Raw genomic sequence first — 22851 nt, 5'->3', positions numbered from 1 at the left:
TCTTTTCTCATTCTTGAGTCTCCATCCTCATTTTATTTCCAGCTGCAGGAACAGATCTCGAGCAGCGTCTCTTTGCTTAGTGTGAATGTCTAATTTAAGTAGAGAAATTGCATTTCCTGTGATAATGCAGTGTGAATGCTTATTGCAGACAAACTTACTGAAAAACAGCTGAAATTAGCTAAAATCATGCTGAAATGTAGCTGAAGTGGATGAACATGCCTACATTAGCAGAAGAAAGGAGAAAGAACACATTTTTGCTGGATTAAGTTTGCACAAAAATTAGGAAATTGGATTTTTTTTAAAAAGGCTGAAATTAGCACAAAATAGCTGAAAAGTAGCTAAAAAGCAGAATGGAGCTAAAATTACCAGAAGGAAGTGGAGAGAGAGCGCATTTTACCTGAATTAGGGTGAAAAAAGTTGAAATGAGTGCAAAAAATGTGGAATTAGCTAAAAAAGCTAAAATTAGCATAAAAACTGCTAATAGTAGCTGAAATAGCAGAAAAAGATAAAACTTGCAGAAATAAGCTGAAAGGAGCATAACAAGCTGAAATTGGCAAAAAGAAGTTAGAAGAAGCACAAAATGTAGTTAGTTGAATGAGTCTGAAAGGAGCACAAAACAGCTAAAAAAAACCACCTGAAATTAGCTGAAAAAAGTTTATATTTTCATAAGAAGCTGAAAGAAGCTGAACCAGAACAAAAAGTGAAAGGAGCAGTAAAAGGTTGTAAACACATGTAAAGATTTGAAGGATGGAAAATGAGCTCAATTCAGTTTCTATGCGGGGGGAAAAAAGTCAGAAAAGGCTAAAGATATTAAAAAGCTAAAGTTGCACAAATACCAAATGTCATAGCAAGATTGTCCTGAAACAGCTGAACGTTTTGATTTATTGAAATAGTTTGAAAACTGCAGGATAAAAATCGTGTTAAAAAACGTATTGAAGAACAATGGATCACAATAATGTGAATGCTTCACATTCACAGAATTAGAAATATTGAAAATTAAAGCCCAATTTACCCTAAATTAAACTATCTTTTGGAGAAGCCTATGTGACAAAAACCTAGTTCTCAACTTTGACTCTACTATTTTTTTGTGCCCATTTTTTAACACGTCTATATTCAAATCTTTAACACAAAACAATAAAGATCGGTGTTGAAGGCACTAAAAGAGCTCCGGTTGTTCTGAAAGTTTGACTCAACTAAAAGCAGCTAAATCTGGTGAACAGTCGTAAAAATCAGAAAGTAGCGCATCACTTTAAATCATCGGTGCCGTCAACACTGCTCTGAGGGGGAGAAAAAACTTGCAGAAGAATAAATGAACTAAATAATGTTTATTAAAATATATAAAAGACAAAATACATATATGCATAATTATATTCATGATGAAATATGCATAATGGGTGTAATTATCATACAGTAAAATGTTAACATATATAGATTTTTTTATACATAGAGATATTTTTGCATTAAATCTGGCAGTGGTGATTTTATACCTCCCCTCCTCGCCCAAAAACAAACAAACAAACAAACAATAAACGACCTCTCAGCCCACAGCAGGCGTCTAAATAAAGTGACGCCTCCGTGAAAAGCTGGAGAGCAGCAGCACCTTTTACACCTGAGAGATTTGGAAAAGTCTCACGCAGAACAGCTGTCCTGACGTCAACTGTAGCTTGTAGGACTTTACTGAGCTTCAAGAGGGAGAAGAGACATGACAGTTATCTGGTTCATTTTTTTATCTACCGACTCCCCCGACAAGTGTGTGTACAGAGTATTAATTTAAAAAATGATAAAACACTGGAAAATTGTGACAAACTGTAGAGGTTTTGTTCTAACGTCTGTCTCAGGATGGGTTTGTGGAATTAACACGAGGTTTTAAAGTTCCTGGTCTGAGATGTTCCCGTTGGGCGAATAAGTCCTTCAGACGGGTTGGTTGTGGTGGGTCCTGTACAGTTTTGGTCACTGCACGCTGAGGGGCGTCATGTCTGGTGGTAGTGGTGATAGTGGTGATGGTGGTGGTGTTCGTGGTGATGGTGATGCTCGTGGCGCTGTACCACCGGAACCGCAAACCCAGGGCTCCCTGGCGGCCCCGACGCCTGTTCTCTCTCCACGCTCGGCAGTACGGAGGGCACTGGGGGCTGTTGGTGGGGGTGGGACTGAGGCAGGTGGGGCGTTTTCGACGGAGACAGGGACTCGCGAGCTCTGGCCTTCAGCCGCTTGCTGTGGCTGTACTGCAGAGGGTGCTGGTGGTGGCTGGAGGGCTGCGCTTGGTGCGGCAGGTGGTACACATCCTGACCTCCGTGGCCTGCAGCGCTGCTGCTGTGCAGGACCGTTTGCAGAGGAGGGTTGTAACTGTGGCATTTAGTGGACCTACCCCCTCCACTGCCCCCATTATTCCCTCCACTCCCTTTGTAGGTTCCTTTGGGGGATTTGAAGGAATGCGGACCCTTGCTTCGTCCCTCTACAGCGTTGTAGCTGTCGCTGATGACCTGTGAGCGGCGCTGGTGAACAGCATGGGCTTCTGGTTCCTGGGAGTGCGAGCGACTCTGGCTATGTGAACTCCGACCATTGGTCTCCTGAGGGGGGAAGACGGGGGTGGTTCCTGAAGGAAAGGACAGAGACGGCAGTGGCTTCATTATTCATCAGCAACAACTCCTAATATCCTGTCACGTGCAGCCGTGTTTTCAGATAACTAATAAAACTGAAACGTTGCATTCTGATAATCACAGAAACATTCCGACATTTCTGCAGGACGTGTCCTCGTGCTAGAGCTCGCTCTGGTTGTCGCTTTTAGCTCGTTCAAAGCGGGAGTGCGGTCAGAACAGGTGCAGGTGCTCTAACTGTGGCTTCAAATGATGCCAGGGCAGAGACGCCTGAAATGACATCACTAAAACTCAGGAGCCACATGTGTTCTCAGTCAAATCAAAATGATCCATTTTACCTGCTGTCAAACTTGTCTGGTGCTCACAGGATACTCTACGATGCTCAGATGTCTCTCTCATCACTTGTTGGGAGGACCTGCAAGGTGTTCTACATGTGGACCGGAGCAGGAGAGCTGACCAGGGTGTCACTGCTGCTACTTTCACGATGAGAGCATTAAAAAAATATGCAGCTATGTGTCTGGTTTTCAGTTAGGTCCAACATTTTCCTTGGTGCTTTCTCTCTTTCTCTCTGCTAGTGTGAGTTTGATCACACGCATAAGTCGGACGTGCCTGTGTGTCACCGGACTGCACTACTTTGTACGATACACATTTAATACAATGTTAGATTTTAGTCACAGAAGTCCCAGTGAGGTCAGGGACGTGGGAGGCGTCTCCCCTGACTGCAGTCCATTGGGAAGGTGAAACCATGTGCAGACATTTATTTATTTATTAAATGTTGTGATCTTCATGGGGGGGGGGGGGGGTCCTGTTGGAGGTCACCCACTTTGGATAATGGTAGAGGAAACAGTGAATCTACCAACAGGTAAAATATTACCGTATTCTCCGGACTATAAGTCGCTCTTTTTTTCATAATTTGGCCGGTCCTGCGACTTGTACTTCTTGTTCCATACTCATGACACAATTTTTGACCGACGTGTTAAATATTCATTCATACAGACATGAACCAGAGTAAACATAACCATTTGCAGCTGCGAGAGCATCCTCTAGACTTTTGACAACTATAAATTGTTCCTCTACCACTAACAACCCCCCCCCCCCCCCCCCCCCCCCCCCCCAAAAAAAAAACATTCAGTTAGAGATAACTGAGAAAAACTTAACACAAGTAAAATGCCCCCAAATGAAAATGCTATTCAACAGATTACAAACTGCAGGTAATAAAATATGCAGCCCAAAATGGTAATCGAGCGGCAAAAAGAAAGTTTGTAAACGGGTGGGGGACACAGTCTGCCCAGGGAATTCAACCTCAGCTCGGCAGCTGAGAATTCCCCCTTGCGGGGGACCTTCCCACCATGTCTGGCGGGTTCCCGCCGGGTGCATTTCCTCCGCAGCGGTGCGCAGCGACCAGCTCTGGGTCAGCCTGGAAGGGTCTGGGGACTGTAATACAGTATATGTTGACTTACTCCTTCACTACAAGAAGACGGATGCTTGACGGACTCATCATGAACTGTATTATTAACAATCGTCTTCAGAACACCTTAGTGTCATAACATCAGCATCATTCCTGGTCTCATCACATTACATATCACTCTGCCACCACAGATCACAACCCATTCATGTATTAGTGAGCAGCACTATATACTACAGGGACAAAGGTGGCTCACGGCTCCGGCTGCGAGCTCTACAGTGTCTCCTTTCCCGCACCTTGCCGCTTCCTAGGGCCGCGGACTATGTGTCTTGCTGTGCCCTTCCTCTCCGTTCCAGCAGCGGAGGGAAGGGCCCCCGGCATGGATGCCAACCGGTGCAAACAAATAATTGTTTTGAAATATATTTCTATCAGTATTATATTTTGTTATGTTACTGAAGTTGTGTACACCTACGGATGCATATTAAACTGATGCAGAACTTTTATTTCCGGGTTTTTGTTTTCGGTAGGAAGGAGTTTTAGTTACACGCCTGCACTCTGCAACAAGCCTGACACTTGATTGTTCACATCAGTGATGGAAGTATTATTGGCTGAGAGGCTGGTCACGTGGTAAAAGTAGGCTGTCCTACGAGCGGAGATGACGACACCAAGGGGTGTGACCAGTTTCTGAAGAAAAATGTGGTGCGCGCTGTTAATGAGGCGGGTGTTGAGGTGAAATGGGCAGACGTCCTGTGAGTTTGTGATTTCCACTTATCTGTACAATAAACCTGCAATAATGCTGTGCACATTTGTTTCAGAGCCTGCTTCAGACCTTTGAATAACGCTTACAGTTTTTAGGTGTTAATCTTGTTCAGTTTTTGAAAAACTGCAACAGTGAGTCCTCCCATGCGCGCTCCCGCAGCCGTCAATTGATTTTTGGCAGCTAATCTATTTTATGCATGATACAAGCCCACATTTTCCAAGAGCAAGGGGTCAGTGGCGATGCATAATAAATGTGACTTATACTCCGAAGATGTTATTTTTCCTCTTCATGAGGCATTTTTTGACTGATGCTTTGACTGATACGACCTATACTCTGGAGCGACGTATAGCCTGGAAAATACGGTCACTGTTCATAACTTTCGTCAGATCCCACACTTGAAAAGATTCAACAACCAGAGTTCCTGCCTTGTTTTGTTTGAGTTAGGCTGCTACCAAAGGACAGACACAAACGTATCGCAGGACATTGTGTACACCTGTGCTCATAAAACCTCTACTTGTTTGACGTTCAAAGCTCTTACCTTCAAATCTGGAGGTGTAGTTCTCGATACCAGCCAGGTCCAGGTAGTGATTCCTCCTCTCTGTGTTCTCGTCCACGCAGTAATGCTGACCCTCGGTGGCAGGCGGCGGCTCGTTGCTCTGCCCCTTATTGCTATGAATGAGTAATGAAAATTAAAAAAAGGTGTACAAATCACAGCGTTTGTACATTTGGAGCACGTGTGTTCACAGTAAAGCTTTAAAACTGCACATGCTCACCTGAAGTAGGACAGCCGCTTGTCGGAGGACCGTCCCTCCTCTGAGGAGACAATCAAGAGTTCAGATCAGAAAATCAACCGAACGAATGAGTTAATGCTTTCACAAGCTTACAAAAAGACAGGCTCTGCTTTTTTCCCTTTCATGCACACACTTAACAAGTTAGTCTGCAACTAGTTTGAATTGAACAAAAAAGGTTGAATCATGTCATCTGGACTTCGTTTTTTTGTTAGAAAGAAACGTTTCGCCCCTCATCCAAGAGGCTTCATCAGTCTGAGGCCTAGCCATCTGGTATTACCCAGAAGCCACCCTGACTCTTGTGTTTCAAGCCTGCCTCAGATACCCCTGAAGTCACAAACTTTGTGTTTTTGAAACCATTAGTGAAAAGGCCAGACTTCAGGGGTATATGAGGCAGGCTTGAAACACAAGAGTCAGGGTGGCTTTTGGGTAATACCAGATGGCTAGGCCTCAGACTGACGAAGCCTCTTGGATGAGGGGCGAAACGTTTCTTTCTAACAAAAAAACGAAGTCCAGATGACATGATTCAACCTTTTTTGTGGTTATATACCTGGATGACTGAGAAAACAAACTTTGTGTAGTTTGAATTGAGTTTCTTTTAATATTTTTACCAGTGGTCTGATTTCATGTTGCATTCCACTGAACGCTGCAGCTCTGAGCTAAAATAATTTAATATTTTTTTTAATCTTATATTACGGTCACTACAGTTTAATCTATTCTAGCTTAATTCATTAAGATTTGTTAAGTCCATATCGCTGTCTGGATTACTTAAAAAAAAAACTAATAAGTCAACAAACGTTGTTGATGCCCTTGTTTTATTGTATTCACCTGCTCCTTTGTGGCCCCTCGGCTCTGGAGTGACGGTCAGCTTCACACGCAGAGTCTTGTTTTTGTTGTGGCAGGAGTGATTGACAGACGCGTCCACCACGTCGTAGATGGTGTGCATCAAACTCGACATGTCCTTTAGAGACAGACAGAACAGTTCACCTTCTCACATCCAACACAAGACGAACCAAGCGTCAGATATAATGTTAAACAAAGAGACATTTCAGAGGGGGGGTGCAGGACGGAGTTACTTCTTTGGTAACTCTGCCGCTGTTGTCGAAGTCGTACAGAGTGAAGATCCACTCTTGACGGTTGTCGTCCTCCACAGAAACGCCACACTCCACGTCCTGAGAAGACATTTTTATTACATATGAGCTGAAAGTTTTAAAACTATATGCTGTGGTGATTTTAAAAAAGAAAAGTGATTACACATTTGTAACAGCAGGGGGCAGCAGATGACCTTATAATTAAAGGTTTCAACTGAGTGTATGTGGTAATAAATTAAATAACTTTTGTTGCAAAATAGAGGTAAAAACTTGTTTTATGTAAGTATTTTAGTGAAAAAAAAAAGTCCTCTTTCAAATTCTGACAGTAACTTTGAGATAGAGCTATCAGATTATTGTGGGCTGTTATTTGAAACACAGAACTGTGTCTCAGAGCTGGAGCCCTTTGTGGTTTCGCAATAAATCATCAAGCTGACTTTCTGTAATTGCTGAAGGGCATTTCTAACCATTTATAGCATGAAATTCTAAATTTTCCTATCAGATAATTCAGTTTGTTCCTCGAATGAATCAGAATACAATCTGGAGGGGATGTCAGTATCCAGATGGTGTGTAAAGCTTAAAAACAAATACTATAGTTAACTCTCAAAACTATATTTAAACTAAACGCACTGAGCCTCAAAGTGTGTTTAACACCACTGGCTTATAAACTTGAATATCTCTGACACAAAGAACTGTAATGGTGGAACTGTTTTAACCACATAATTGTGTTGTTGTACATTGAAACCAAATAAAGTAGTTGTTTCTGGGTCGTAGTTACATCGAGGCTGATGCGTTTCTTTCCCGAAGCTTTGGTGGTCTCTCTGAGTGCCTCCTTCTCGCCGTCCTCCAGGTGTAAACGCTGCAGATAGCTTTCACAGCGCTCGGCCTTCTCCGGGGGGAGAACCACTGTAAACACAAGAAAACCTTCAAACCTTTCGTGTATCTCAGTAAGTATGGAAAATATTCTCTAAGTCCCACAATTTAAGAACTCTCCTTCAGTGCTTTTGATCAGACTCTCAACAATAAAAATCAAATCCTGGTAAAAGTACCTGCTCTGTTGTAGCAGGTAAAAAATCATTGTTAATCAGACTGATCCATACGAGGCGTACAAAACCAATTTCAAGAGTCAAACTCTCTCAACCAGAGGCCATGAATACGTGTTTTACCTTAGATCAGGGGTGCCCACACTTTCTCAGCATGCAAGCTCCTTTTAAAATGACCAAAGGGATCTACCTACTCTAAGACCCCGTTTACACGAGAACAACCTCTGGAAATGTTAGTGTTTTTCCAACTTTTATTGGGGGTGGGTGATAAAAAATGAGCAGATTTACAGGAAAACGCTGTAGTTTCCATGTCAGTCAGGTTGCCAGATAAGAAATCATGAACTACTGTATAGTACTGTCACTTTTAAAATTATAGTACTTTGACCTAAACTGTCATATGTGCTGAGTATAGATACTCTAAGATGAGGTGTGTGTTGAGTTTGTTGAACATGTGCGCAGAAAAGGAAGGGGTAAATAAGAAATTTTTAATTTATGGGCCAAGATGGGATAGAGGCAGGGACTCGAAAGTCCTGGGTTCGTTCCCCAGTCATTGCACATCTCATGGTGTCTCTGAGCACCACACCCCATCCCTAAACGCTCCCATGGCACTTTCAATAGCTGCCCACTGCACCACCTGGTGGTGGATGGGTGAAATGCAGAGAGCCAATTTCACCATTGTATGGAAACATACAATGATGACAATACATAACACATTATTTATTATTATTATTATCTGGCAACCCTCATCACGCATGCAGCATCTGGATGATGACCGTTACATTCAGACTGGTGAACACACAAACGTCTCTTTGGACCCTGGATTTTATTAGTTTTGCCCCAACATGCTGAAAAAGGGTGAGCAGCACAAAACCACTATGCTCTCTGTCATTTATTATAACTGGTGTTAGTGCAGAAAAACTTTGGACTGCAGCTGCCTGTAGTGCACATGTGACTTCACACCTGCAGAGAGCATTTCACATGTCCATGGGGGGGGGGGTCCTCGGAAAATCTCCACTCTGAGACCTGGATTCAGAAACCTTCGGTTTCAGAGAGAACGAGGGCCGTTGTGTAAATGAACGGCCGGATGTTTCACGTCGTGTAAACGGGGCCTCAGACTGGCTGCCCTGTATGTCAATCAAGTGACAAATTTCAGGATGTATGATAGGCTGACGTCTAATTTTTTTTACCCCGCGTGATCTACCCATCTTTACGATTGACTGGTAAATCGAGATAGACGCGTTGGGCACCATGATGTTCATCAAATGGAAGTTAGAAGATAAAACATGATGAAACTGTGTGAAACTCTGGATAAGAGCATCAAGTGTCAGGAACTAGCGAGCCATGCTTCAGCTCTGAACTCGACTGGTTTGTTTAGTGAAGACAAAATAAGAACTCGTGCAAAGATCCACACTTTAAATGACGTAAAATGAATGAGCACTGAATCTGTAGCTCTTCACGACAGTGTCTTTTCTCCTTCAGAGCCAGGGGTGAATCAAATGAATCCAAAAAGCAGGAAATGAACTAACAAAAGTTTGAAACTCAAAACGTTTCCCTGAATCATCATCAGTATTCTCTCTGTAATAAATCTGTTGTTTAATTCTCATGGCACGGACCACACGCATCATCAGCTCACCTCTTTATTTTGCTAAACTCCCGTGTAAAATTGAAAATTGCAGATATTTATGATAAACTCTGAACATTTGAAACTGACAAAGAATATCGTGAGTTTTGGGGAGGGGGGAACAAATAAACATTAAAGAGATACATCTTTACTATAATCTTGGGCGTATAAATATTTGTATTTTAGTGTTAATATTGTTTAAATCAAGAACTAAAGCAGAAAAAAAACAACGAATCAAACTGAGACAGACACTTAAACGGGCTGTGCATGCTGCCGCGGTGGCTCAACATTTCCCCCACAACAGCAGCTCACCATCGACGGAGAGGAAGATTAAAGATTACATAAAAGATTAAAGGCCTACATTCCTTGACACCAGCTTTCACACACGTTTTAAAGTAGGATCATCTTATTTTGAAAAATTACTATTTTTTTTTTGGGGGGGGGGGTCTTTTTGCTTGGATCTTAAAACCAGTACACATTTACACAAGAAATCGCAACATCTCGCAAGTCATCTCAAAGCACGCGCTGGAGATAACTCTCAGCTACTACCACGTCAAATTTTAGGTCAATATCTGTAAAGTTGATGGTTACAGACGTTTGTGTTTACGAGGGTAGATTAGCTGAATCATGCCGACTCCAAACGATAAACAGTTGGAGCAGTTTGGCCAATGATTACTTTCTGAGAGTTTCATTAAAATCTGTTCACCGGTTCAGAAAACATTTTGCCAACAGACCAACAGGGACTAACAGTTAATGAGGTTAAGTACTTTACTTTTCTAGCAGTTAATGAAGTTAAGTACTTTACTTTTCTAACAGTTAATGAAGTTAAGTACTTTACTTTTAAATGCGGGTAACGAACAACTTTCTGCAGCCCAATTAAGATCTGGTCGCTACGGCAACGCAAACCTAAGAACTGCTGTAAAACTTTTCTCTACGTACCCTCCAGGGGACAGTGTTGGTCTGCGAGTTGTCCTTCCTTCAGATCACCGTTGGGAAACTCCTGGGAAAAGGAGAGAAATGAGGAGAGGATGAGAGAACAGAGAAGAGGAGGAGGAGGGGATCAGAGATGTAAGTGAATCCACAGTTCAGACCACAGACTCAGAGAAAACAAACAGTTCCAGCCAAAGCATTTCCTACTCAGATGAGCGCTGGAGGCTCCGGCGAGGCCGAGCACTTTGAACATCTGCACGCTTATTGTGCTTCGCCGTCTGGGACGCAGCGAGCGCGGCCACAGCCGGCCTTTCAACATCCTTCCCGGCTTCTCAAACCGGTCCCTCGCATCCATCAAAAAGCCCAGCGAAGCACTTCATCGTCTGAGCCAACCTGCTTCTTCTCATCCTTCTTGACATGACAGACCCACTGAGAAGTTTGACTGGAAGCCCAGAGTTTACGGGGGAGGAGGGGGAAAAATGGTTTTGTTGTACGACTTTCTTACAACTTAACTGAGATGTAGGGTTTATGTAGGAGAGACGTTGAAATGAGGTCTGGGCTGCATTTATTTTAACTGCAGAATAACTGCCAGATGGAAAGTTCCTCGCAGATGGGAAGGAACATGTGATTGCACAACGTGAAGCAGCACAAAAAAGGATGGAAAGAAAAAAGAAAAACAGTCATTTGTGAAAAATCTAGCGCCAGCATAAAGCAGAACATGTGCTGAAGAATGGAGACAAGGTCTCCGCTCACCAACGGAGCCATTTTTTAATTACAACTTGATGGTGGAAACAATGAAAATTAAGAGCAGAACGAGTCCTAAACCACAAGGACTTAAACAGCAAATGATTCATCTCGTTTACGTCATTCCTGGTCCTCTAAAGCTGCTCCGCACACACTTGGGAAAAACAAAAACACATCTCACTCGATTAAATCAAGGAGGACGAATGGAGTTAGGACAAATAAAAAACAGATAGATACTAGAAAACAAAAGAACTCCTTGTAACTTTGTCAGGCTGAGACCTAAGTTTAGAGTATGAACATCTGCATGTGCACCCCCAACACCGTTTCTCCTTCCCCTCCATCTCTGAGCGTAATCACAGCGCCGAGGCTCACGGTTCCATTCAACAACCTCAAAGACCTAATTATTCCTCTCCTTGCTAGATGATACCTCCAGTTTGTAATCTGGTCCTGACCTTCATCTTTAAAATGGAGATGGGGTTGGGGGGTGCAATGAGTCTCAGGGTCAAGGCTTGAATGACGCTTGCAAATTGGCCACCAGAGACAAAAAATAAATACATTTTAAAAAGCTGTGAAAGAATGAGAGTCAAGTGTTTGTAGAGGAGGGGAGGGACCCAGGAGGAAGGAAAAGAGCAAAGTTGGGATAAAAGGGAGAAATAGGGAAGGGAAGATAAAAGGAACAAAGACGGGAGGCTGATAAAAGAGGAGGCCGTTTAGGAGATGGGACCTACACTGGTGCTTGAACGTTTGTGAACTCTTTACATTTTTTTTAAATTTCTGCATAAATATGACCTAAAACATCATCAGATTTTCACACAAGTCCTAAATGTAGATAAAAAAAAAAAAACCTCAGTTAAACAAATGAGACAAAAATATTATACTTGGTCATTTGTTTACTGAGGAAAATGATCCACTATTACATATTTTGGTTATTTTGTTTGAAAGTCTGAACTCAGATTTGGGAAATAGACCAACTTAAGTGTGTTCCAGTTGCAAACCCACAGGATTAGCCAGTTGTTGTGCTCCGCGACCAGGCTAACTACTATTAGCGCTACGAGCTCAAAACAACCATCTCTGCATTTTCTACATTCAAACACCGAGACAAAATGTTCACAAAGGTTTTACAGTATGAACAACAAAAAAGGTTGAATCATGTCATCTGGACTTCGTTTTTTTTTGTTAAAAAGAAACATTTCGCCCCTCATCCAAGAGGCTTCGTCAGTCTGAGGCCTAGCCATCTGGTATTACCCAGAAGCCACCCTGACTCTTGTGTTTCAAGCCTGCCTCAGATACCCCTGAAGTCTGGCCTTTTCACTAATGGTTTCAAAAACACAAAGTTTGTCAGGGTGGCTTCTGGGTAATACCAGATGGCTAGGCCTCAGACTGACGAAGCCTCTTGGATGAGGGGCGAAACGTTTCTTTTTAACAAAAAAAAAACGAAGTCCAGATGACATGATTCAACCTTTTTTGTTGTTATATACCTGGATGACTGAGAAAACAAACTTTGTGTTTTACAGTATGTGTGCAAAATATGCAAAAGGATACAAACTAATAGAAAGTAATAATAATAAATCTAACAAAGCTTCATTCAGTCTGAAGCGACTGAGGAAGTTGGATAAAAGATGAAACGTTTCAAGAAAGAAGAATCTGCCCAGAGGACCTAGTTACTGGATTATTGTGCATGCATCAGGACATAACAACAACAACAAAAAAGCTTATTTTTGTGGCTGTCAAAATGTCTTTTTTTGCATGGCAAATATTGTATTTTGGATTCCTTCACATAAACTCACAAGACAAGTTCACACCACTAATGAAAATAAAAAGACAAAAGTTCACGTTAGTGGATGGATACTTGGGCACACGTTCATGGCGCTGACCTGCAAGATCCTGCTTGTAGGTTTGAATCTTCCCATGTTGGCACAGACTTCTTCAATGGCTTTGAGGAGAGCCTAAGAATCTGACTGGGTTGACTTCACAGCTGCTTTGCTACTACCTTCAAGGTTGTGCATAGCTTTGTGTGTTCAACTCCTGTCCTATCAGCTGACTGGTTATGGTTGACAAACGATCAAGAGTTCTCATACGTGTCATTCATTGCGACTGCGCTCTTACACCCCAGCTGATCTCTGGCAATTGCTTTGCCACAGGATCCAGTTGTTGTAACTCCTTTTCTTAAGGTAAAAGTATCCATCCAGGCTGTGTTTAGACAGGAAGCAAGTCCTTGTTGCTTCTGATGATCTCGGTGCTGAGTGACTGTGTAATTTTGGATTGGTAGCCATATATCCTGACAGCATTATAACCCATCAATGGTAACAACTCCTCATTCAGTCACAAGGGAACTGCTCAATCTTGCTCAAATGAGCAATATTGGTATGAAGAGGTGTGGCAGGTTAGAAGGTGATAATAACTCAGAACTGGAAATGTGTGAGCAATTCTGAGGGTCTAAATGTCATGAGGTGTCACAAAGATCATACCTTTGGTGTTTTAATGTTTCATGCTGCTGTATTCATTCATTCGTACTCATCTACCCACAAAGACTCATGTTCGTGCTGCTGTTGGTTGGTGTATTGTTTTGCACTATTAGTGACAATCGTGTATCTTAGATCTTTAGCGTACCGTTTGGCGTTCGTTGAACGTATATATTCGTTTATATTTTTATTTACTGTTTCTTTTGACATTTTATATTTTTGTTATTGTTGGATGCAACTGGGATCCTGTGTCCACTATTTCGTTCTACCTCATGTACTACATGTGATGCGAATGACAATAAAGAACCTTGCCCTTAAAAATGTATTGGGAGTTTTGTCCATACACCTGAATATATATATGGAATAACCTTCACATCAATGTGAAGAAGACAAAGGAGATGATCATGGACTTCAGATGGAACAAACTCACCTACACCACCCGAACATAAGAGGATCTGCGGTGGAAGTGGTCTCCAGCTACAAGTACTTGGGTGTACACCTGAATGACAACCTCAGCTGGAGCAACAACACTATGAGCCTGATCAAGAAAGCTCATCAGAGACTCTACTTCCTCAGGCGGCTGTGACAAGCTGGTCTGGGAAGCTCAGTCCTCACCTCCTTCTACAGGTGTGCAGTGGAGAGCATCCTGTGCTCCAGCATCAATGTGTGGCATGGAGGCTGCACAGCTGCAGAAAGAAAAGCTTTGCAGAGAGTGGTGAAGGCTGCACAGAAGTCTGTTGGAATCAGCCTCCCCACCATCACAGACATTTACACCTCCAGAAGCAGGAAGAGGGCCACCTGCATCATGAAGGACCACACTCACCCAGCACACACACTTTTTGCCCTGCTCCTCTCAGGAAGGAGGCTAAGGAGCATTAATTGTAGAACCACTAGACTGAGGAACAGCTTCTACCCTGAGGCTGTTAGACTCATGAATCTCTAACCAGAATAATCACGGTGAAAAATCACATCATGTTGCTGCTGATCTGTTTCAATGTTGATGTGTTCATGCGTGCTCATCTGCTCACACAGACTCATGTTCGTGCTGCTGTTCGACATAATGTTTTTACGCTATTAGTGCTTAATGTATTATTTAGTTGATGTTTTTCTTAGTTCATATCTTAGATGTTATTACTGTTTTTCTTTTACATTTTATTTTTGGATGTAACTGGGAACCTGTGTACATAATCTCGTTCCACCACATGTATCACATGAGATGCGAATGACAAATAAATCTCTCTGAATCTCCGAATATGAATATTAAGTTCAGAGTTGTTTTACTTTGAAAGTTAGAATTCAAATCTTCTAAGATAACGTCCCACCCAACAGAACCCTGCTCCTGCTGCGTCAAACAAATCTATGGGATTTGATAGTTTTCTGTGCTCAGTGACCAGGCTAACTACTATTAGCAATAAATGCTAATATCAATATATTTCTCTTTATTGGTAGAAACATGCTCAGTAACAGAGAATGTATTCCTGCCAATAATTTAATGATACAGAAGCCGAAAGAAGTGCAAATAAATAGTTTATTACTGCAGCTATTACGACTTTGGATGTGAAGAGGCAGCCATGTTGGATTTTAGTGGGTTTCTCATCAGCCCCTACTTCAAAATACAAAACCGCTGACTTGTGCATACAAAGTGATGAGAGTTGCTATAATAAGCCTTTTTTTTGGGGGGGGGGGTGTCGTGTCAGTTTTTATCTCACTAAATTGGTCACCCGCATCACACTGAACTTTCTTTGTGGGTAAACATGTTGATACAGAGTTTAGAAGCAGAAATACATTTTTATTAGCTTGTGTTGCTAATAACAGTTACAGAGCAATTCTGGGAGAGGTGGAGATAGTGGGTACTGTTCGCTGTGCCCCAAAACAGGAAGACATCTTGACAGTTAGAGAAAGTGTGTTCTCCCATACACAAAATAGACACATCAAACTAATCTTTGTGGTTCCTTAGGCGAGTTGTTTCTTTCTGCACTGGAAGTGTTAAACTCGCCTCTTTTATCTTTCAGTTCCCTAATGAAGGGCAGTGAGTTAGGAAGAGGAAGTTCACGCAGGCACACTGTTCTGAATCTCAGAGGAACACCTAACACAGCAACTGATTCTCCCCATCCTTTAGTCCCATGAGAGGACGGGAGAAGGTACAAGCACCGCCGAACAAAAAGACAAAATTCTCCCTTAAATGTACCAAAAGTGAATAAATCAAACCAGCAGCCAAAAACAAATCTAGTCTTTAATTACTGTTCAGATAACAGGAGATGTCTTACTGGGAGCACAACAAGGCTGTGTCTAGCACATGCCCCCCACCCTATGCTCATTATATGTACTGGTGGAGCTAATGAGAGAGAAGGCTGGCTCTGACCACAGTCTACAGTTTAACGTTTAAACACATGGCATCTCCATCGCCATCGCCCACCGTGTCGGGATCAAATCTGCCTGCCACATGTGTAATTAACTGCTCTCTGGCATCTCACTGCTCTCACTCGCTCTCTCTCTATCGGATCACAAACAGCCCTTTTGGCTGCGCTAATCTGCAAGTCATTTAAAACAAAAAAGTGATGCAAGAACATCTTTTGTAACTTGAAATCATTCTATGTGACGTGTTGGGTAGACGTTCTAAGAAGATAGAGAGAGACTGAAAGAATGAGGTATTAGTTCTCCGTTGTCTTTAAAAAAAAATAAAAATACACTGATGCTATTCCGTGTAAACAAGCGCTGCCTCTTCGACGTCTTGACATAAGAGACAGGGAGAAAGGTGTGTGATGTTTGTTCCCGTTTCACGCAGCCGTTCTGCCAGGCTTCCCTAAAGCCTCAGTCTTCTGCCAGACTTTTATGTGGGATAGGGTAACCAGGGGAAGCTTTCATAGCTCCCTACCAGGTGACATCAGACGTCCCCCAGCAGTCTGTCTCTCCCCTCCGCCTGCCTTTACCACCCATCCTCCCTCTGGAAAACACTGCACATCTTTGTTCTCACAGCTCACCCTCCGGCTCACCCCCACCCCCTAAAAATAAGTGTGCACACTTCTTCTTTAAGTCCATTCTCCAAACCATCTGATGCACGACTGGTTTTGAAGACTGTGTATTAAAAGAAACAGTAATATTGTTTACACAGTTTCTCTGGCCTCGAGGCAGGAAATATGGCAGCTTGATCAGATGTCTTAATGCGTGTCGAAGGACAAATACAAAAATAGGATCCAGACTTCTTTTTTGTGCAATTCTAAAGCTCTGAAGCTTCGTTTCAAGCATGAAATATTTTAGTTGGCTGAACAAAATACGTTTTTTAAAAGACACTTTGTTTAGTGCAATCCTGATTTATATATATTATTTTGCTTAATTTGACGCTGAGAGGGTGCATGGGGGATGAAAGTTGAGTGGCTATTAGTGGGAGTTCTCTTTCGCTTACAAGGGCGCCACAGGAAAGGCTTCACGACCACCAGCCAGCCAACCAGCATTCCTGCTCTAACAGACTGTTAATCGAAAATAATTGTGGGATTTCTCAGCAAAGCAAATGAGGGATGGGGATTATTAATGTAAAGAAAGGAGCACCGGTTTGTAAACGAACTGCATTTTCTTTTGCATTCTGGAAGATGAAACAGGAGAGGGGCTGGGGGGGCATCAAGAAATAAAAGCCCTCCATTCCAGCAGAAAACAACCTGGCCTCGACTCAAAACCAGATGTGAACTATTAGACTGGAAAGAGAGCAAATGAGGGGGAGGTGAGGGGTCGAGAGAGGGGGAAGGGGTTATGCCTAAATTATTTTGGGAGCTGAAGAGTGAAGGACAGTCCAATTCAGTTTTATGTCTTTGTTCAGGGACGATACATTAAGCAATGGTGCAAATTAAATAACGCAACAGTTGCCCTGAAGACAGGCCTGTTGGCTGATTTGCAAACCCTGTCTTTGGTTAGACTTTTAGGAAAACTAAATTTCTAAAACCAGTAAAACAAAACGGCTATTCTTGGAAAAACAAAGAGATTAATGTTGAAGCATATACACGTAACCTGGTCTCTTAATAAATACCTTTGTTGAAGTGCACTGCTACCACAAGGCTTCAGTCTTCATACTGAGGCCTTTTGGACCATTTTGACCCAAGGGCAGCAGGACACTTAAAGAACTATATTGGCTCTAGAAGCTGGCCACTCTTAAATTTTAATTCGATGAATAAAGACTGTTTGAAACTGATAAAGATTCTCATATTATACTTGGCCTGTGTTTATTTATTTTTCATAAAAAACTATAATGTTGCACATTTTAAAACAGCGTTACTCGAGTGCCCCAGGTCTGTTAGAATCCCGTGCATCTCGCAGATAGATGTGAACAGTAAACCAGATCTTATGAGACATGAGCTGCTTTTCAGGTTCGTTTGGACCGTTTGAACTATCTCAAAAATGAGCCCAAATATAATCTTTGTGGAGTTTAAAATGAATTAATATCATGCCAGTATTTAAACTTATTTCATTTTTGGATTTCTTTCTGATCAGTGGCTACAGTAAATTTATTACAAACTTCACATCTTAAGCAACTTTAGTTTTGATCAGAGACAAAAGATAATTTTTAAATGCTTGCAATACTCACATCATTTGCCTGTTCAGTAACTTTTCTGTTTGTTGTTCTTTGCAGATGACAGTATTCAATTCAATTCAATCCAAAGATACTTTATTAATCCTAAAGGGAAATTAATGTTGTCATAGCTCATCATCCTGGTTTCATTCAAGAGTTGTTATAGATGCTAATAGCTGTGGGCAGGAAGGATCTCCTGCAGTGAAGCTGAAGAATCTGGCCACAGATACTGATCCGTCCACCCAGATCCAGCTTGCTATCAGATCCGGCGGGCCTCTCGGTCCTCCTGGGTAGCAGGACCGCCCGAATGCCAGGCAGAATTCCTCCCTGAGCGATGGTCACTCCTCCCAGCAGTGTGCAGAGCTCCTTGTCGCCGCGGACAGAGAGTTGAAGGTGCCAGGGGATGATCCTGGTCCTCCAATTGTCATGAGCTGAGTTTCCCACCAGCTCCAGGATCTTGGCAGTCAGATACTCAAGCACCGCCATCAGATTGACGGGAATTCATCCATGGTACCTCCTTTTCAACTCATTTTGGATTTGCGGCTGTAGTTGAGGTACTAGAGCTTTGTGATGTTAATCAGCTGCTCCTGGTGGTTATATAACACCTTGTTGCCATAAAAAGGTTTCAGTAAAAAATCCTTCCAGTTGCACAGCATCTGATACCAGAGTAAATAATCATATGAAAAAAACGATTGACGTCCAGAAAAAAAGAAGCATTAAAGTTTTCAAAAGCAATAACTCAGAATGAAAGTAACAGAGCTACTCCAACATGCAGCCACCTCGAGCGGTGCAATTCTAGAACATCTATTGCATCATACTGTATCATATTGTATCATATTGTATCATAGTATGTATCATCTGCATACACTGCCAGTGAACATGCAGAGGTTGTTGCAGAACTTCTGTCAACATCTTCTCACCTTCTTGTAAGACAGTTAAAAATCAAACAAGTTGCATGATGATGGACACCCCTGCATCCCTTTCATTCTTCAGTTTTCACTTAGTCAAACTGTAATCAGGTCACTCAGACTCAACAGAACAGAGCAGCAAAGACTGACATGGATATAATCTGTATACCATCATGCATTTTCAATTTCAAACTATAAATAAATTTAATTAAAAAAAGAATACATTTGGATAAATTAATTTGTGTTTCACCTGTGTGCAGTGTGCCCTGGTACACCTTTCTACAAGTGGGCATGAGATCAGAGCAGAATGCTTTTCTGTCATCTGGACTGGACCCATGCGGCTAAGATGGCCCTGATATGGCCCTTTCATGCTAACAGGGCTCTCTCTGAGGTCAAACTGGAGGCAAAACCACTCCCTTGGCAGGACATGAATCAACTGGGGTCCATTCCTAGTATAACAACAGCTGTGGTGAGAGATGAGCATGCTTGTCCGACTATGTATGGTATGGTATGAAGTTTATTCATTTTAAAAAAAGTACAAAACAATTCCATAACAATATATAAAAAAGATACAAAAGATTTAAAATGAAAGGCAGCAGAAAGAAGAAAAAATCTTATTATATCTGCCCCTTTTTTCAAACAATTATTTCAGACATATTAATTTTCAAGTAACAGAACAAAATGAATAACTTTCTAATTTTTCTAATTCTAATAAAAAACACACACTAAGCTACTTCATATATACTTTTTTAACAATCTAGATTTGATCTTTTTCTTAAATGTACACATTGACTTGACATTTTTTACATCACTCTCTAGACCATTCCACAATCCAACTCCTTGGATTGAGGTAGACCTTCCCTTCAGACTAGTTCTGAATTTTGGTTTGACAAATATCTCTATCCCCTTAAGATTGTAGCAACTTTGTCTTTTAACAAAATTTCTTTGGATATTTAATGGTAATGTGTTATTTTGAGCCCTATACATAACTGATAAAATACTATAATCTACCAAATCATGGAACTTCAATAACTTCAGTTGATAAAATAATGTGCTTGATGGGTGACAGTAATGCTTTCTGGTGATAATTCTTACAGCTCTTTTCTGTAAAATAAAAATAGGTTTTGTAAATGTTTTACACGCTTTCCCCCAAACATCAATGCAATAGATTAAATGTGGAACAATGATCGTGTTATACAACATGTACAGAGCTTTATCATTTAATAATTCCCTGACTTTGTATAGTACTGCAATAGATTTAGATATTTTTGTTCTTACAGAATTGATGTGATTTTTCCATGTTAGCTGTTCATCAATGATTACACCCAAAAATTTCATCTCATTAACTCTACAAATCTCAACACCCTCAATGAGGGTATATGTAATATGTAAGTCAACCGCTCCCCTCTGGACAGAACAGAAATGATTCTCCTTCACTCTATCACCAATTTTTCTCTCTTCAATTATGACCCCCTGAATGCCAAACTAAACAAAGATTAGCATCGCTGGCTGACCCCACTACATCTGTCCACAGTGGTGTAATCAGCTTGCTTCCATTAAACCCGGCTTTAATAGGAATCTGATGTGATGGAGGACTGTCCCCCTCAGCTGTCACACAGGCAGCTACTGTCGAAGTCACGTGCTTCGTACCAACAACTGAATCAAACTCCCCAGACCAAATTAAGAAATGTATGACAATAAACCACTGCAAAGGGTAAATCATGCTGTCTTGGTAACTTAAAGGTTTTTAAAAAGTTACAAAATCTAATGGTGCACCAGTGTTTCCACTACCATTTTCCAAGGAGGGTGCCCCACCCTGCCAACAGAACCGAGTGCCCTGCCTACCAAAATTCTCCCTTCATCTCGATAATATGAGCTTATTTACTGATTAAGAGAAACTTTTCTCCTCTTTGGAGCAGAACATTCACAAACTTTTTTCTAGAGATTTATGATCATATAAATAAAGAAACTTCCTAAATGTGCAGCCGTTTTCTTTGAACTTACTGAAGGCTCCATTAATCTGATCCGGTTGGAGAAGCAAGTACAGAGATTAGTGTCTACCTAATGTTTTATTGCCTCTAACTGTAATAAAACAACCATTAATCTTAAAAGTCCCCATCCAGTAGAATTTAATGGTCTAAAACTATTGGTTTTCCTCAAAAACCTACATTTTGCAATGTTTTCAGTAAAAATCATTCTACGGTCCAACACTATGGTCATGAGGTATGGATCATGACCATAAGAAAGAGATCCTGGATGCAAGCGGTTGAAATTAGCTCCACTGTAGGGTGTCCAGGCTCAGGCTTAGAGACTGTGTGAGGAAATGTCATCTGGGGGAGCTCAATATAAAGCTGCTGCTCCTTCACATCTGATGAAGTCAGCTGAGGTGGTTCAGACCTCTGATTAGGGTGCCTCTTGGATGACTCCATTTGGAGGTTTTCTGAGCATGTCCCACTGGAAAGATGCCCCAGGGCAGACCCAGAACTCGCTGGAGGGATTGTGCATCTTTTCTGGAATGCCTTGGGATCCCCCAGGAGGAGCTGGAAAGTGTTGCAGGGAAGAGGGAAGTCTGGGTTTTTATCTTGAACTCGTTGCCTCCGCAACCCGACTACAGATAAGCGATACAAGATGGGAGAGGTTTTGCTAAATACATCACTCACCTGCAAATGACAAAAGTCTGGTCTGTTTACCCCGTCACTGCACAATATAATTTTCTGTGGCCAGTTTTATTACTATTCAGTAAACATCATTAAACCAAAAAATATATAAACACAGAAGAAGCTAATTTTTCAAAATAAAATATTCTACTCAAATTGAAATACAAATGATAATGAGTCACTTTCTATTGCTTTCAGCTAACTGGTTTAGTTTCCGGCAAGCTGGTCAGTCAAGCTAGGTCATCTTGTTGCAGATGTCAACGTTGCTGTTGCTGAATCTAACGACTTACACGCTGCGATTTATTTGCCTCAGAAATCACAACACAAATCTGGAAACACTGTCAAGACTCATCTTAAAGGTGTTTAATTTCCCTGTTTGAAACCCAGTAGGCAATGCTAGTTGTTGTTCGTAACCAAGCTAGCATTACAGCCATATTAGCAACATGCTGATACATTAGGAGTGCAGTACTGTGTGAAACTAATTTAATGAGATACAAACGGACAGACGTGAATATAAAGAGTTTATTACTGTGACATGCAGTATTTTGTATTTATGAGGCAGCCATGTTGAAGTTTAAAGTGGTAGCTGTTGATAAGCCTGTTTTTGTGTTGTTGATTTTACCGACTTCTGAGTACAAACAGAAAGTAGCATTAGTCGCAGTCACATTATAAATTATTTCCACAGCTTTTTATTCTAACAAAAATGCTGAAACACCAATAACATGCCACTAGGAGGTGAAAATATCCACATTACCAAAATACTAAAATACACAGAAAGAAAATGCCCGGCTTGGCAAGTTTCTACAAAAACATGTGCTTTTTTCATGGTCAACATAATCAGGATAAAACTAGACTAACACAGTGTAACTGGTCGGAATGGCTCTGTATGGGTTTCTAGGGGCATCTGTAAAATAGGCCTTGATGTTTTCTGTGCCAAAAAAAAAAACTAAAACAAATCAAAACTTGCAGTTCACACAGACTCACAAAGAAGTCCATTTGTAGGTGTATCTATCTATAGTAGAACATTTGGAATAATGTGGACAGAAAACCCTGATAACCTAACTTTAAAGCTTGTCTAATCAAATTCTCACAGCCGATGCTTCACAGCTGTAGGTTTTCCCTCTTAAATAGTCAGGATGGTTCTTTTGATGTTTTTTTAAAAATGTGAGGTATTCAAACTTGCCTTACTGGTGGTACTCTAATTTGAATGCAGAAATCCTCAGCCTAGTGTTAATGGAAGCACATGCTCATGATGCGTTTTGTGACTCACTGAAACGAATAGGTTAAGGACAG

General features: G+C 41.5%; 1 protein-coding gene across 1 annotated transcript in view; it reads right to left on the bottom strand.

Annotated features, from left to right (window-relative positions):
• Window positions 1–1474: 1474 nt before the first annotated feature.
• The window catches only part of nkd2b (NKD inhibitor of WNT signaling pathway 2b), a 40928-nt gene continuing 19551 nt past the window's right edge, over window positions 1475–22851 (bottom strand). Inside the window, exons 4-10 of the mRNA XM_037676993.1 lie at window positions 10239–10299; window positions 7414–7541; window positions 6624–6719; window positions 6376–6508; window positions 5533–5572; window positions 5298–5428; window positions 1475–2593 (exon numbers count right to left, since the gene is read on the bottom strand). Coding sequence (XP_037532921.1) covers window positions 1971–2593; window positions 5298–5428; window positions 5533–5572; window positions 6376–6508; window positions 6624–6719; window positions 7414–7541; window positions 10239–10299 — 1212 coding nt within the window. The 3' untranslated portion in view covers window positions 1475–1970. The remainder of the gene's footprint in view (window positions 2594–5297; window positions 5429–5532; window positions 5573–6375; window positions 6509–6623; window positions 6720–7413; window positions 7542–10238; window positions 10300–22851) is intronic.

Source organism: Nematolebias whitei, chromosome 5 (genome assembly GCF_014905685.2).
Source record: "Nematolebias whitei isolate Nwh7 chromosome 5, NemWhi1, whole genome shotgun sequence".
NCBI lineage: Eukaryota > Metazoa > Chordata > Actinopteri > Cyprinodontiformes > Rivulidae > Nematolebias > Nematolebias whitei.
This window is presented reverse-complemented; position numbering and strand designations above follow the sequence as displayed.